At 38.4% G+C, this 16,099-nt stretch overlaps 2 protein-coding genes across 4 annotated transcripts in view; one reads left to right on the top strand and one right to left on the bottom strand.

The window, feature by feature from the left end:
- Positions 1-12,007, bottom strand: part of LOC126262215 (deoxynucleoside kinase-like) — a 95,555-nt gene extending 83,548 nt beyond the window's left edge. Inside the window, exons 1-2 of the mRNA XM_049958650.1 lie at positions 11,619-12,007; positions 11,402-11,535 (exon numbers count right to left, since the gene is read on the bottom strand). Coding sequence (XP_049814607.1) covers positions 11,402-11,535; positions 11,619-11,864 — 380 coding nt within the window. The 5' untranslated portion in view covers positions 11,865-12,007. The remainder of the gene's footprint in view (positions 1-11,401; positions 11,536-11,618) is intronic.
- Positions 12,008-12,191: 184 nt separating this feature from the next.
- Positions 12,192-16,099, top strand: part of LOC126262211 (trafficking protein particle complex subunit 8) — a 309,618-nt gene continuing 305,710 nt past the window's right edge. For all 3 annotated transcript variants that reach the window (XM_049958637.1, XM_049958638.1, XM_049958639.1), the window contains exons 1-2: positions 12,192-12,553; positions 12,698-12,859. In XM_049958637.1, coding sequence (XP_049814594.1) covers positions 12,397-12,553; positions 12,698-12,859 — 319 coding nt within the window. In that variant the 5' untranslated portion in view covers positions 12,192-12,396. The remainder of the gene's footprint in view (positions 12,554-12,697; positions 12,860-16,099) is intronic.

Below are 16,099 nucleotides of genomic sequence, written 5' to 3' on the forward strand. Positions count from 1 at the left end.
AAATCACTAGTACCAAAAAACAAAATTCAATTGACTGAGGGCTAATCCATAAAAAAAGACAATGAGTCTGGAAACTATATGTACCCTTAAAAGCATTCTGATGAAGGTATCAGCATCAAAACATTGGTACATAACAAATGCTGGTGATGGCCACGGGGCATCCTACAGCCTACTTGTACAAACATAGCTATAGCCAGTAAAGGGTACTAGTGCTGAGACACATAAGGAATCAGCATCATAAGTTCAATAGCTTAAAACAGAATATGTATAGTCATTAATTAAAAAGATTTAACATGGCAAAATGTGTCTAACAAGAAACCATAAAATGTAATATATATAAAGCAAAAAACAAGACTGTGTAAAAACACACACACACGAGACCACTGCCTCTGGCTGCTGCGGTCAGGTTGCATATGCTTGTGAGAATGTATGTGTATTTTCTACTTCAGAAGAAGGCCTTGTGGCCAAAAGCTTAAACGTACAGTAGTCTTTTTGTTATGCCTCTCCGCATCTCAATGCCTCCTCAACATGGTAAGCAGCACATGTCTGAAAGAACAGAACCACATATTCATGTAACTGGTTCATCTTGATGGGCAATGAATCCACAACTTTCAGTGTGGATGCACATCTATGTATGACCTCCAGTGGGTGCCTAAAATTAGTAAACATGAAGGACATGGACGGAAGCTGCATGGTGCGTGGGAATGTGAGTCGGCTGGCTGGGGAGCTTGCCGAGATGATCATCACATTTGCAATAAATACTGTGTCTGGGTAGCACAGTGGTTAATGCAACTGCCTAGTAAGCGGGAGATGCTGGGTTCGAGACTCAGTCTGGCATACATCACTGTTGATTCCTTACAGTCTCGATGCAGCTGATATCATTAGTTCCCTACCATTTCCTTTCCTTTTGCCCCCTCCCCCTTCATGCACTTATGCCTTGCAGACGGTATCATATACAGTTCATTTTCTGTGAATGCCTGTGATACGAATTTAACGCATTCTTAGTTAAATCATGAAGCTATACGTATGCTCAAACTTTTGGAATTGAAAACATCTCATACAGTTTGGTACACTGTGTCAAACTTTGGGCTTAATAAACACAGCTGCGATGTGAGCTACTTATATGGAGGAGTTGAATGTTAATATAAATTCCAAATTTTGTTGTAGAGATCATTTACGTTTTTCATGATGTCCTTTACATCTGGACAAATGACCATTCTTATATCTCTGGGTAAATTTTCATTATATTATGAGAATCTCTTGCTGTAACTAATGGTGTTATTCATATTAGTTGCTATAGGTAAATTGTCTGATTTCTAAACACTTAAACCTAAGAGCAGCACAGACCTCTATAAAGCCATTTCAAAGACATATTTCAAAGTTTCATCAGATGCTTCCAAATACTGCAAAAACTAAGAGCTGATTTGAAAGGATCCCTCCTCTCTCTTGATTACTATAAATGAAATTTGCCTTGTTGCTCGCGTTGCTGGAAGCTGTTCATAAAAAAGTTTGACTTCCTATTATGCTGTCTGTCAGACAAAAAGAAGAAGTTATTAATCTGTGGTGATTCCAATGTAAACTTTCTAAGTAATTCTGATAGGAAAAGTGAACTAGAAGTGTTATTAACAACATATAACTTAGGATCAGTGATAAGTTTCCCTACACATAAAGCTCAGGACAGTAGCACTCTAATAGATAATGTATTTGTACAAAAGAGGATGTAAAACAAACACATGCTTTCCCTGTGGTAAATAGAGTGTCAAGACCATGATGAACAACTGATTAACTTACAAAGCCTAACAGGGTGTACAGTTCAGAAACCATTAAGTAAAAGTGTGAGGTTGCTCAACCCGGTATCTATAGAGCACTTCAGAGAAAACTTAAGAAATGTTAGTTGGGGAGATGTATATAATGAGCCAAATGCTAATGATAAATGCAACATATTTCTTGATAAATTTATATCCCCTTTTGAACATTGTTTCCCAAAGAAAATTACTAAATATAACACCACACACTTTTCAAATAAACCTTGGATTACTACAGGTATTAAAGTGTCTTCAGAAAGGAAAAGAAAACTGTATGAGACAGCAAGAACTAGTAAAGATCCAGAAGTAGTTTTAGATTATAAAAATTATTGTAACATACTGAGAAAAGTTGTAAGAAAATCAAGAAATATGTGTGTTAGAGAAGAAATTAACAACTCTGGCAATAAAATAAAATCAATACAGAATGTTGTTACGAGGGAGACAGGAAAAGTAACCACTGGGGTAGGTAGTATTACCATTAACGAGAACAAGACCATCCTAACCAACAGCGTACAAGTAGCTAATGTATTTAACAACCATTTCTTAAGTGTAGGAGAAAAAATTGGTGAGAACAGTCCAAAAGAAAAAGCCAGTCTCTTTTGAAAAAAATTAGTCAGATTAACTTTCACCTAACAACCTCTTGTGAAATAAGTAAAATTATTAAAGCTTTGAAAAATAAATGTTCTGTTGGAATAGATGACATCTCTAATAAGATATTAAAACAATGTGGAGCAATTACAGCTGATGTTCTGACTCTCATATTAATGCATCACTAACTCAAGGTATTTTCCCAGGCAGGTTAAAATACGTCATTGTCAGGCCTCTCTACAAAAAGGAGGACACCACAGATGTCAATAATTATCGGCCAGTATCCTTGCTTACAGCATTTTCAAAAATCTTCGAGAAAGTAATGAACTCAAGAGTGGTTAGCCATCTCAACAGTAATGGGATACTTAGTAAATCAAAGTTTGGATTTCAAAAATGCTGTTCCACTGAGACAACAATATACAGTTTCACTGTCCATGTAATATAGTCTTTAAATAGTAAAATGTCACCCATAGGAATTTTCTGTGACTTGTCCAAAGCATTTCATTGTGTGAACCATGACATTATGTTACAGAAATTAGAATTCTATGGTATAAAGGGAATAGCATATGAATGGTTTAAGTCATACCTACAGAACAGGGAGCAAAAAGTTTCCTTATATGGTCAAGTGATTTAAATAAGTTTGCCACTTCATCTAACTGGGGTGAAATTACATTAGGTGTTCCACAGGGTTCAGTCATGGGTCCCCTTCTGTTCTTGATATATGTGAATGACCTCCCTTCCTATCTGAAACAGGAAGGTGAACTGACACTGTTTGCTGATGATACAAGCATCATTATTAATCCAGTAAAAGAAACTCCAATTGAAAATGATACAAATAAGGTCTTTGGAAAAGTCATTAATTGGTTTTCTGCAAATGGGCTTGCTCTAAACTTTGAAAAAACACAGTACATCCAATTCTCTGCTGCAAAAGGTACAGTTCCTACAATAAATATAATACATCAACAGAAGTCAGTAAACAGGGTAGAGCATACTAAGTTTTTGGGTGTACATATAGATGAGAATCTTAAATGGAAAATTTGTATTTTGGATCTTCTAAAGCGACTAGGTTCAGCAAATTTTGTAATCAGAATAATTGTCAATTTTGAGGATACAGAAATTAGTAAGCTAACATACCTTCACTCTCTGATGTCATAAGGAATAATATTTTGGGTTAACTCACCATTTAGACAAAAAGTATGCACTGCTCAACAGAAAGTGGTTAGAATAATGTGTGGGGTTCATAGTCACACATCTTGCAGGCATCTTTTTAAAAGACTGGGAATTCTTACAACAGCCTCACAGTACATTTACTCACTAATGAAATTTTTTCTCAACAACATGGACCAGTTTAAAAACAACAGTGACATTCATGATATAATAGCAGAAAAAAAGGAAGACTTACACTATCCTATACTCAACCTATCCCTATCTTGGGCACAGAAAGGGGTACAATATGCTGCTATTATATACACACTCAACCTATCCCTATCTTGGGCACAGAAAGGGGTACAATATGCTGCTATTATTTTTATATATATATATATATATATATATATATATATATATAAAATAGCATATTGTAGTCTTTAAATAGTAATATATATATATATATATATACACACACTCAACCTATCCCTATCTTGGGCACAGAAAGGGGTGCAATATGCTGCTATTATATATATATATATATATATATATATATATATATATATATATATATATATATATATATATAATAGCAGCATATTGTACCCCTTTCTGTGCCCAAGATAGGGATATATATATATATATATATACCTGTCCTTTTTTCCTTATCCTCTCCCTTAAAACACACACACATATATATATATATATATATATATATATATATATATATATATATATATATATATAACAGAGGGAAACATTCCACGTGGAAAAAATATATCTAAAAAGAAAGAAAGTGATGAGACTTACCAAACAAAAGTGATGGCAGGTCGATAGACACACAAACATACACACAAAATTCTAGCTTTCGCAACAAACTGTTGCCTCATCAGGAAAGAGGGAAGGAGAGGGAAAGACGAAAGGATGTGGGTTTTAAGGGAGAGGGTAAGGAGTCATTCCAATCCCGGGAGCGGAAAGACTTACCTTAGGGGGAAAAAAGGACAGGTATACACACGCACACACACACATATCCATCCACACATATACAGACACAAGCAGACATATTTAAAGACCGATTGAATATAACAGAGGGAAACATTCCACGTGGGAAAAATATATCTAAAAACACAGATGATGTGACTTACCGAACGAAAGTGCTGGCAGGTCGATAGATACACAAACAAACACTAACATACACACAAAATTCAAGCTTTTGCAACAAACTGTTGCCTCATCAGGAAAGAGGGAAGGAGAGGGAAAGACGAAAGGATGTGGGTTTTAAGGGAGAGGGTAAGGAGTCATTCCAATCCAGGGAGCGGAAAGACTTACCTTAGGGGGGAAAAAGGAAAAAAGGACAGGTATACACTCGCACTCACACACACACACACACACACACACACACACACACACACACACACCCATCCACACATATACAGACACAAGCAGACATATTTAAAGACCGATTGAATATAATAGAGGGAAACATTCCACGTGGGAAAAATATATCTAAAAACACAGATGATGTGACTTACCGAACGAAAGTGCTGGCAGGTCGATAGATACACAAACAAACACTAACATAAACACAAAATTCAAGCTTTCGCAACAATCTGTTGCCTCATCAGGAAAGAGGGAAGGAGAGGGAAAGACGAAAGGATGTGGGTTTTAAGGGAGAGGGTAAGGAGTCATTCCAATCCCAGGAGCGGAAAGACTTACCTTAGAGGGAAAAAAAAAGGACAGGTATACACTCGCGCACACACACACACATATCCATCCCCACATACACAGACACAAGCAGACATTTGTAAAGGCCTTTAAAAATGTCTGCTTGTGTCTGTGTATGTGCGGATGGATATGTGTGTGTGTGTGTGCGAGTGTATACCTGTCCTTTTTTCCTTTTTTCCCCCTAAGGTAAGTCTTTCCGCTCCTGGGACTGGAATGAGTCCTTATCCTCTCCCTTAAAACCCACATCCTTTCGTCTTTCCCTCTCCTTCCCTCTTTCCTGATGAGGCAACAGTTTGTTGCGAAAGCTTGAATTTTGTGCGTATGTTTGTGTTTGTTTGTGTGTCTATCGACCTGCCAGCACTTTCGGTAAGTCACATTATATATATATATATATATTCACTCTTTATATATAACGAAAGCACTGGCATGTCGATAGACACACAAACAAACACAAACATACTCACAAAATTCAAGCTTTCGCAACAAACTGTTGCCTCATCAGGAAAGAGGGAAGGAGAGGGAAAGACGAAAGGATGTGGGTTTTAAGGGAGAGGGTAAGGAGTCATTCCAATCCTGGGAGCGGAAAGACTTACCTTAGGGGGAAAAAAGGACGGGTATACACTCGCGCACACACACACATATCCATCCACACGTTCCCTATATATATATATATATATATATATATATATACCTGTCCTTTTTTCCTTATCCTCTCCCTTAAAACACACACACACACACACACACACACACACACACACACACACACATATATATATATATATATATATATATATATATATATATATATATATATATAACAGAGGGAAACATTCCACGTGGAAAAAATATATCTAAAAAGAAAGAAAGTGATGAGACTTACCAAACAAAAGCGATGGCAGGTCGATAGACACACAAACATACACACAAAATTCTAGCTTTCGCAACAAACGGTTGCTTCGTCAGGAAAGAGGGAAGGAGAGGGAAAGATGAAAGGAAGTGGGTTTTAAGGGAGAGGGTAAGGAGTCATTCCAATCCCGGGAGTGGAAAGACTTACCTTAGGGGGAAAAAAGGACGGGTATACACTCGCACACACACACATATCCATCCGCATATACACAGACACAAGCAGATATATATATATGCCTATGTAGATCAACACCTTCAACCCATTACATGCAGTCTCCCATTCTTCATCAAAGACACCAACCACTTTCTCGAACGCCTGGAATCCTTACCCAATCCGTTACCCCCAGAAAGCATCGTTGTAACCATTGATGCCACTTCCTTATACACAAATATCCCGCACGTCCAGGGCCTCGCTGTGATGGAGCACTTCCTTTCACGCCGATCACCTGCCACCCTACCTAAAACCTCTTTCCTCATTACCTTAGCCAGCTTCATCCTGACCCACAACTTCTTCACTTTTGAAGACCAGACATACCAACAATTAAAGGGAACAGCCATGGGCACCAGGATGGCCCCTTCGTACGCCAACCTATTCATGGGTCGCTTAGAGGAAGCCTTCTTGGTTACCCAGGCCTGCCAACCCAAAGTTTGGTACAGATTTATTGATGACATCTTCATGATCTGGACTCACAGTGTATATATAGAGGGAAACATTCCATATATATATATATATATATATATATATATATATATATATATATATATATATATATAACAGAGGGAAACATTCCACGTGGAAAAAATATATCTAAAAAGAAAGATGATGAGACTTACCAAACAAAAGCGCTGGCAGGTCGATAGACACACAAACAAACACAAATATACACACAAAATTCAAGCTTTCGCAACAAACTGTTGCCTCATCAGGAAAGAGGGAAGGAGAGGGAAAGACGAAAGGATGTGGGTTTTAAGGGAGAGGGTAAGGAGTCATTCCAATCCCGGGAGCGGAAAGACTTACCTTAGGGGGAAAAAAGGACAGGTATACACTCGCACACACACACATATCCATCCACACATATGTCTGCTTGTGTCTGTATGTGTGGATGGATATGTGTGTGTGTGCGAGTGTATACCTGTCCTTTTTTCCCCCTAAGGTAAGTCTTTCCGCTCCCGGGATTGGAATGACTCCTTACCCTCTCCCTTAAAACCCACATCCTTTCGTCTTTCCCTCTCCTTCCCTCTTTCCTGATGAGGCAACAGTTTGTTGCGAAAGCTTGAATTTTGTGTGTATATTTGTGTTTGTTTGTGTGTCTATCGACCTGCCAGCGCTTTTGTTTGGTAAGTCTCATCATCTTTCTTTTTAGATATATATATATATATATATATATATATAAAATAGAGGGAAACATTCCACGTAGGAAAAATATATCTAAAAACAAAGATGATGTGACTTACCAAATGAAAGTGCTGGCAGGTCGACAGACACACAAACAAACACAAACATACACACAAAATTCAAGCTTTCGCAACAAACTGTTGCCTCATCAAGAAAGAGGGAAGGAGAGGGAAAGACGAAACGATGTGGGTTTTAAGGGAGAGGGTAAGGAGTCATTCCAATCCCAGGAGCGGAAAGACTTACCTTAGGGGGAAAAAAGGACGGGTATACACTCGCACACACACACATATCCATCCACACATATACAGACACAAGCAGACATATTTAAAGACCAATATATTACCGGTACCTTGCGATTGATCAAACTTTCTCATGAGTACTGACCATCCAAGTTTTCTCTGTCTGTCTGGCGTTATTACTGCCTTATGGTTCACCCTTTTTCTTGTAATTTTGGCATAAAAAATAATTTTGTTCCTAAAAGATTCTAGGGCAATCAATGTCCTCTAAGATAAGAGTCCCAACTAGCCTGAATAAGTGTAGTCAGTTGCCCCTTCACACAGTCCCCTGAGGAAGACATAAATTTTCTATGGCCTGACTAGTCAAGTGTAGTTACTGATTGCAGTGAATAAAATTCCGCCTCTGCCACACTGCCCTTTAATAATAATTTTAGCAGTTTAGAGGATTAATCCTCCGCCCTGAGGCATCAGGAAGCTGAGGATGCTGTGCAACATGCCGAAATTCCTTTTCAAAATTAATCATGTTAATTTTGTTACACTACAGCTAGGCGTACAGGCTGGTTACGCCTTATGTTTGACATTGTGATGCCGGAAGATTATGGATCAAACCTTGATAGCTGGCTTATTAACAGAAGACACCATGGCAAAACTGGAAATTTATTCACTAACATTACAGTGGTTTTTACCATCCTCACAAGCCGGATAGTTAAACCAAGATTATTGCTTTCTGAAGCACGCTATTTTATACCATGATGCCCCTTGATGGTCACTGAAACATGCCCAGAGTATACGGTAATAGGAAACTGGCAGTGTTGAAGAGCCCACAATGTATGCACACCAGAATTGCTATGACCTTACAAAGTGATTACCAACTATGCCCCTATGGGCATATAACAGTCCAAGATTAGGCTTGCAGAATGGAGATAGTACTGCCAAGGCTGGGTGTCCTGTGTTTACCATACACATTCTCACTAAAGAGTTGTGAGACCCTCAAGAAGGAGTCACGGTATCGTAGCATGCATAAGAATTTGCAGGCAGATGATGTCTTTTTAAGCTCTTATGGCCTTTCAGTCACTGTATATTAACTAGCTTGACCCAAATTTTTGTCGCACAATTTCTGTTATGCTCATGCTAATAAAGTATACATACTCCACTGGTGACTTTCAGCAATGGGAACACACCATTAAAATGGATCTATGAGCATTAATGGGCTGAGGAACTGACACGAACTGAAAAAGGTGTGTACAATATTAAGCAATGCATTGTGATTCACTGAAGCAAAACAAACCTCTATGTATAAAAGGAAACGTTCTGACTGGCTTGACTCCTCACTGCCCATCCCAAACTACCATGTATAGGAACTTGAAATTTAGAGCGGGTGTTGATCTTACACTGTAGGCATTGTTAAACAAGGGCTCTTTCAAAATTTCACCCCTCACCCCTAAGGGGCTGAAATAAAGGACAAAAGGTTTTTTGAAAATATGTCACTATAACTGCAATTTTGAAGCTGGAACTATGAAAACTGGTATTACATCTCATGCTCAAATATAAAGAAATACATGTTTCAGCTTTTTTGGAAATGTAACCCCTAAGAGTAAAACAGTTGGTGATAGTTTTTTTTAAAAAGAAATCATTATTAAAGAACTACTGAAGCATTTTTAAAGCTACATCTGTGAACATAGATATTTCACTTCCCAGTCTTTTTTAAGAGCTTCAGTATTTTAGGAAATTCAGCCAATAAGGGGGTAAAAAGTGAGTGAAACCTGTTTTGGAAAATAAATCATCATTAAAGCACCAATTAAACATTTTTAAAGCAAGATATATGACAATTAGTATTTGACTTCTCAGTTGCAAATAATAAAACATGTGTTTCAGTGTTTTTGGAAATTCAACCCCCAATGGAGCTAAATATGGGATGAAAATTTTAATAAAATCATTTCATTATGAAAGCATTTTAAGTTAAATCTAAGAAAACTGATATTTAGCTTCTTGTTTGGAAATAAACGAATTTGTTTCAGCCTCTAAGGAGTCGAAATAGTGGATGACAATTATTATCATGTCACAAATTTTTAAAGTTAAATCTATGAAAATTTTTATTTGATTTCCATGGAAATATCAGCATAAAGACTGTAAAGGCAAGATTAACTAAGACCTCTGACCCTAGCTACCAGAATCGTTTCTTTTTTGTCAGAAGTACATCCCTGCTTCTATGACCTTAATTAGTGTGCAAAGTTTAGATGTTGCCATTTGTGAGCAATATAAACATTCGACTAAAGGAAAACAAAAAAAATCTGTGCAGACCACACAGTGCGAGCGAAGCAACACGGGCTAAGTTAGTATAAGATAAAAGAATGGCAGCTGTATAATGAAACAGAGAAAAAATTGTCATAAGGAACAGAAAATTTTGTATATTTAGAAGATGATATAATATGGGAAAACCGAGCTGATATGCAGATGATCTAAGTGTACAAAGAAGAAATAATTCTAAAATCTTGCACAGCTATTTCAAATCAGTGTAATTCCATAATGCAAAAGAATGACTGAGCATACATTATGTGCAAGCAATGATATGGATTGAGTTGGAAACAAGTCTGGATGAAGCACTCGAATCAGAATAAAACTATAAGAAGATTTTGGGACAGTTGCAAAACTTGTCATGTGTGTCAGTATGGAGGGCAAAAGTTGTAGCTGGAGGTAAAAGCTTGAGAGAATGTCCTTTGGAAGCTTACTCATATACATATGAAGAGTGCACATGAGTGAGAATATGGAATGTTGGTCTGTAGAAGACAAGTCTTTTGCTTAGATATCAAGTTTGCAAAATGTGGAAATTCACAGATGTGCTATAGTGTTGTATGAACTGTATTCCAGACAGCTTTATTCAAAAGTGTTTGCTAATCTTGCTCAACCTCTTTCTCACATGTTGCCGACATTTAGGTTTTAATGTCAAGTCTTTGACAAGGTTATTAGAGATGAAGAACATGTTGGATGGTGGAAGGATATCAGCCATGTTACTTGCCAGGGAACCAATCTGGCATTTGCCTAAAGTGATTTAGGGAAATTGTGGCTTATATCTAGATCGCCAGATGGATATATGCAGCACCACATCCTCAAATGCGAGTCCCGCGTCTTAATTACTGCATCACCTTGCTTGGTGACCCCAACCATGTCATGTCAACAGTATTATTAATACACAGCCTCGTGTACAAAGCATTTCCTCCAAGCAACAAGTACAGATAAAGTTGAAATTCAATGAAACAGTTTTTATGATTTTTTACAACACATGAAAAAATTTTGTCTATTCTAAGGAACTTAATAATTGGTTGATTTCATCCTAGTTGTGGTAACTCATATGATTTTTTTTTTCCATTTGCTTTTAAAGGTTATACTCTTGTAGTATGGCCAGATGGAGATATGCAGCACCACATCCTCAAATGGCAAAAATGTGTGCAGCAGTATTTCTGGCGACTATAAATAAATGTTCTACAGAAGATTATTTCATGACTGTGCAAAATGAATAAGATGCCATATCAAATTTTGTCTAATAAATCTTGTCAAATATTTCCTACTGGGAAGTGAACAAATAATGGCAAATTATTAACCTCGCACTATATATGGATCTTTCCATTAATTTCAGACGATGATTCGAGCGTTGCATATGAAAATCCAACATAGTTAACTGCACATACGACTGGAAAGCGTGGGCCCACCGCGTTGGATTTTCGTACAAAAGACCCTGAAACACAAATTCATCATTGTAGCTTTAACATTGCATCAGATTTTTTGTAAAGCAACCGACTCTGCCTGAGTCACACTAACAAGCAAATTATGTCCTCTTAAATTTCTCCATCTTTCCACTGGTTCTGAAAGGATTAAAGCATCATCATTCGCAAAATGGTTTAAAAATGTCGTTTTTCCACTCCCTATGTTCCCTTCCACGAGCACAGTAAATTGTGTTCGCTTCTCTTTTACTCCTGACATTTTTGCTTCCTGTATAGAAATTCCGACAAAACTGTTACGGAGACATAAAAGAAGCCTCAATCGCTTACGCATATTGGCACACATGAAACATGTTATTACAACCACGACGCCGTTTCGAACGCGATAAACGTCAAAATATCAAGTCACGTGCGTAAACAGCAGTCGCACCGCGCTCTCACAGAAAAAAAGGGATAATGAAAAATTTCTTGAACAGAAGTAAAATGATTTATTTTTAAAGTAACAAAATTTTACACTAAGAAGCGCAACTCCGACTCCTCTACACTTCTATGACATGCAGTGCAGCAGAGCCATTCATGCACGACGCATATTACATTACTTGCCACACGACTCGCGTTTGGACACTTCACGAATGTTATCTTTGACGAATCAGCTGAGATACATCAAAGATAATGACACAAACCAACAAACACTGTAGATAGTTCAAATCTACGTTAATGTGAAACATGGGAGTAATGGGGGTTAGGGATAATATGAAAGTGTTAGTAGTGAAAGTGCAAAAAGAAAAGACCTGCACCTGAACTATGGTGGGAAAGGCATGATCGAAGTAATACAATAACCTGTCATTTACCGGGACGACTGTCATTAACGCTACGAAATGGCTCAGTGCAAGTTGACACCCCATGAATTCATCCAGAATGCATTTTCGCCACTTATAGCCGCTATGTGTAGCCCCTTGGTCGATCAGGCATGCCAGAAAAACAACTTATCTTTTACAGAAATGATTCAGCCGTTTTGCAAATTGAATACAGAAGGTTTGTGTTAATTACAGGTGTGATAGTGACAACGATAAAGTGTGCCCTCAGCAGCTTACAGTTTAGCTGAATTAGTTTACAGTGATACTCAAGTTTCAATTGGCCGTATACAGGTTGTGTATGTTGTTAACGGTTATGTTGCAGCCCATTTCCGAGAACCATCAGGTGGTGTTATACCAGTGAGAAACTTAAGATTTACTGTGTTGGATGTTAACGCTCGGCCACCTCAGCCAACACTGGCAAGGAAGTTTCTTAATGAATCTGTAAGCTTTGCATCTAGTGAGCGAAACTACCCCATCAATATAGGTAATATGGTATTTATATTTTCGTTCAAGATTTTTTTTTAACTAAACATTTTGCCAAATGAGACTCCATACTTGGTTTCTTTTATGTCTAGAAATTCTTGCATGTATTTGGACATCAAACTAATGATCCACTCACATTTCGATAATTGTCATGTACTGTGATGTGACAGCCTATCCTGGAAGACCTTATCTGTACACTTCCAGCGTCAATATGCATAAGCTTATAAAGAATGGCAAATCTGTTGTTTCACTGACTGAAAGGACTTACATTATGTGGACCACAAGAAGTACCCCTGCTTTGCATCTAATGACAATGGACAGTTACTGTGCAGTCCATTGTCAACTGATATTGTCACCACAGTTATACATATAGCCTTACAAACACCATTAGTGCTTCCCAGTGGTAAGACTAATATTTGCGTTCTCTGCACAATTCTCCAAATTATAGGTAGTGTCTGATGTTTATTTGAGCTGCTTGACTTTATGTATACTCCATATGCTACTCTAGTCTCAACTGGAGATTAAATCTGTATATCAGATCTGTTGTATGGTGTACAAATTAGATCTGGAAATAAATTAATTGCCTTCATTCCAATTAATAGGTATGATGTGTAAATAACAGAAAAACACTACATTTTTGGTTTCACTTCAGAGTCTTCTAAATTATGACACGTATTGAGTTTGATGCATTTGACAGTGAATCTTTAAACCTCATATAATGAACTTGGCTGCCAACATTTGATTTTCTGACAGCATTGTAAAAGCATGATAGTGCCTAAGTGTAATTCTAATTTATTGATTAAATGGTTAGCCTGTCATTAACCAAGCTCTTTACATAAAGTGAATGCTGTTCATGAATGACTGCACAACAGACTGAATCACTAAATTGATGTGCAAATTTTCTGTCAGTATACACGGGATAACCATGAGAGTGCTCTTGCTGTCATATGAAATCGCACCCCAGGCCATAACTCCAGGTGTAGGTCCAGTGCATCTAGCACACAGACAGGTTGCTTGCAGCCTCTGAAGTGGCGTCGTCCTAACCAAAACATGGTCATCACTGGCACTGAGACAGAACCAGCTTCCATCAGAAAACACAACAGACTTCCACCCTGCCTTCCATTGAGTTATTGCTTGTCATGACTGAAGTCGCAAATGGTGGTGGTTTGGTGCCAGTGGAATGAACACTATAGGGCATCTGGCTCTGCGCTGTCCTTGAAGTAGTAGATTTGTAACAGTTTGTTGTGTAACTGTATTGCCAACTGCTGCTCAGATTGCTGCTGCATATGCAATACAATGCACTGGAGCCATATGCCGAACATGGTGGTCTTATCTCTCGATAGCACCATGTGGCCATTTAGAGCCCAGACTTCTTGTGACCGTACATTCTTGTGACCACACTTTCCAGGAAACGTGTAGTGACTACATCCCTGCCAAATGTTTCTACTGTATCGCAAAAGGAACATTCAGCTTCTCAAACTCAGTGAGGTGTTGATGATGGTGTATTTGTCATCTTAAAGTCATTCTTGACTAACATCAGCTCGCCATGTCCAATCTCAAAGATAACTGATGCTCGTGGCCGTCACATCGTGTATTTAAAGCAAACTGGATTTGCATCCTCATAGTGGTGTATTTTTTCCCATCGGTGTATAATACCAATAAGAGAAATTATTTGTGTATGTTGCTCAGTCATATTATGACACAGAAATGAATGAGGTATTCAGCCATAAAATACATTTTAGCAGCTTTCCAGTGATATAAGGAATTTAATGGATATTTGCGCAGTATGTCAATTTTGTGTGTTGGTGTGTGTGTGTGTGTGTGTGTGTGTGTGTGTGTGTGTGTGTGTGTCTGTTTGTTTGTTTCAACATAGTAAAAGGTCACAATTTTGAAGACTATTTCCTCCTGCATCAGCAGTAAAATTAACTTAAGCATTTGCTGTGCATGTCTCTCTAAATATACACTAGCTCTGCTGTCATTGGCTGACAACTCTTGCGTGTTGGTAAGACAAGGATGGTATTCCCTTGCACAATACACAGGATCATTATGAGGTGAGGTCTGACCATAGTGCCACTTGCGGTGAACACAGGTTTATAACATGTGCATTATTTACGGCACTTTTCAGGTAGGCCTATTGTGATCACTGGATAATGCCCTGAACACTTGCAATACATAAATTTCAGAAACATTGAGAAATCTGTTGTTACAGAACAGTTTGGCAAAAAGGGTACAAGATCTAAAAACAAAACCATAGAGTTACTGGTGTTTGAAAATGGTGATAACAATTTGTTTGTGACAGTGATGTCAATAAAGTGAGAGAGATCCTATTGAGCACTGCTTGAGAGCAGTTGTGGATGTTGAATACTGCAGGTAGCAACTTTTTTGGGTCGATGGAGGCATCCAGTCCCACCCGTCGGCTTTGACCCATGACGTAAGGGTGTTGTGGGATGTGACGTCATGACCGCGCGGAGTTTAGTTTATGAGTGTGTGGTATTTATAGTTGTCATTTCGTTGCGGTCGGTGGTGCCGCCTGGTGGTGTGTTTGCAGTTTGCGTGTTATGTGGTGTATTGGCTTCATTCTGGTATTGCTGTTTGTCCTGCAAGGTATTAGTTTGAGAGTGCCGCAACAGGAACTGCTTTCAGTGAGTGAACTATGTAGTTTTTGTTGTGTCCAAGTTATTGTAGTGCTGTTTGCTGTATGCCATGTGTTACTTTGTTTAATTTAATTTGTGGCTGCTTTTGTTAGGTATGGATATGATGGATAAATTCAACAGCGCTCGTTTGCATGTGGAAATGGGGACAGTGCTTTTTCCCTTATAAAGTTTTTGCTATTGTATGGGCTGCTGGCAGAAGTGGTTAGGTGCAGCGTGTGTTGGCAGGAAATACGGTTGGCAAAAGTTCCGGCGTCTCAGACCAGGGATGGCTACACGTGGCAGTGCTGTAGGGACAACCTATGACACTCCATAAGGCGTGGTACCTGGTTCGAGAGGTCTAGGTTGGGCTTGCGAGAGATTGTGTTGATGACGTATTTTTTTGTTATAGATCCTCTCACAGTTTTTGTGCGCATGAGACTGGTGTGAGTGAGAGGACAGTTCTTGACTGGTTTTCATTTTGTAGGGAAGTGTGTTCTGAGTATATTAAGTACACGGGTAAGTGGGGTTGGCCTGAGGTGGTGGTGGTGGTGGTGGTGGTGGTGGTGGTGGAGGTTGACGAGTCACGGTTTGGGAAGAAGTAGTATGGG

This window comes from Schistocerca nitens, chromosome 6 (genome assembly GCF_023898315.1).
Source record: "Schistocerca nitens isolate TAMUIC-IGC-003100 chromosome 6, iqSchNite1.1, whole genome shotgun sequence".
Lineage (NCBI taxonomy): Eukaryota > Metazoa > Arthropoda > Insecta > Orthoptera > Acrididae > Schistocerca > Schistocerca nitens.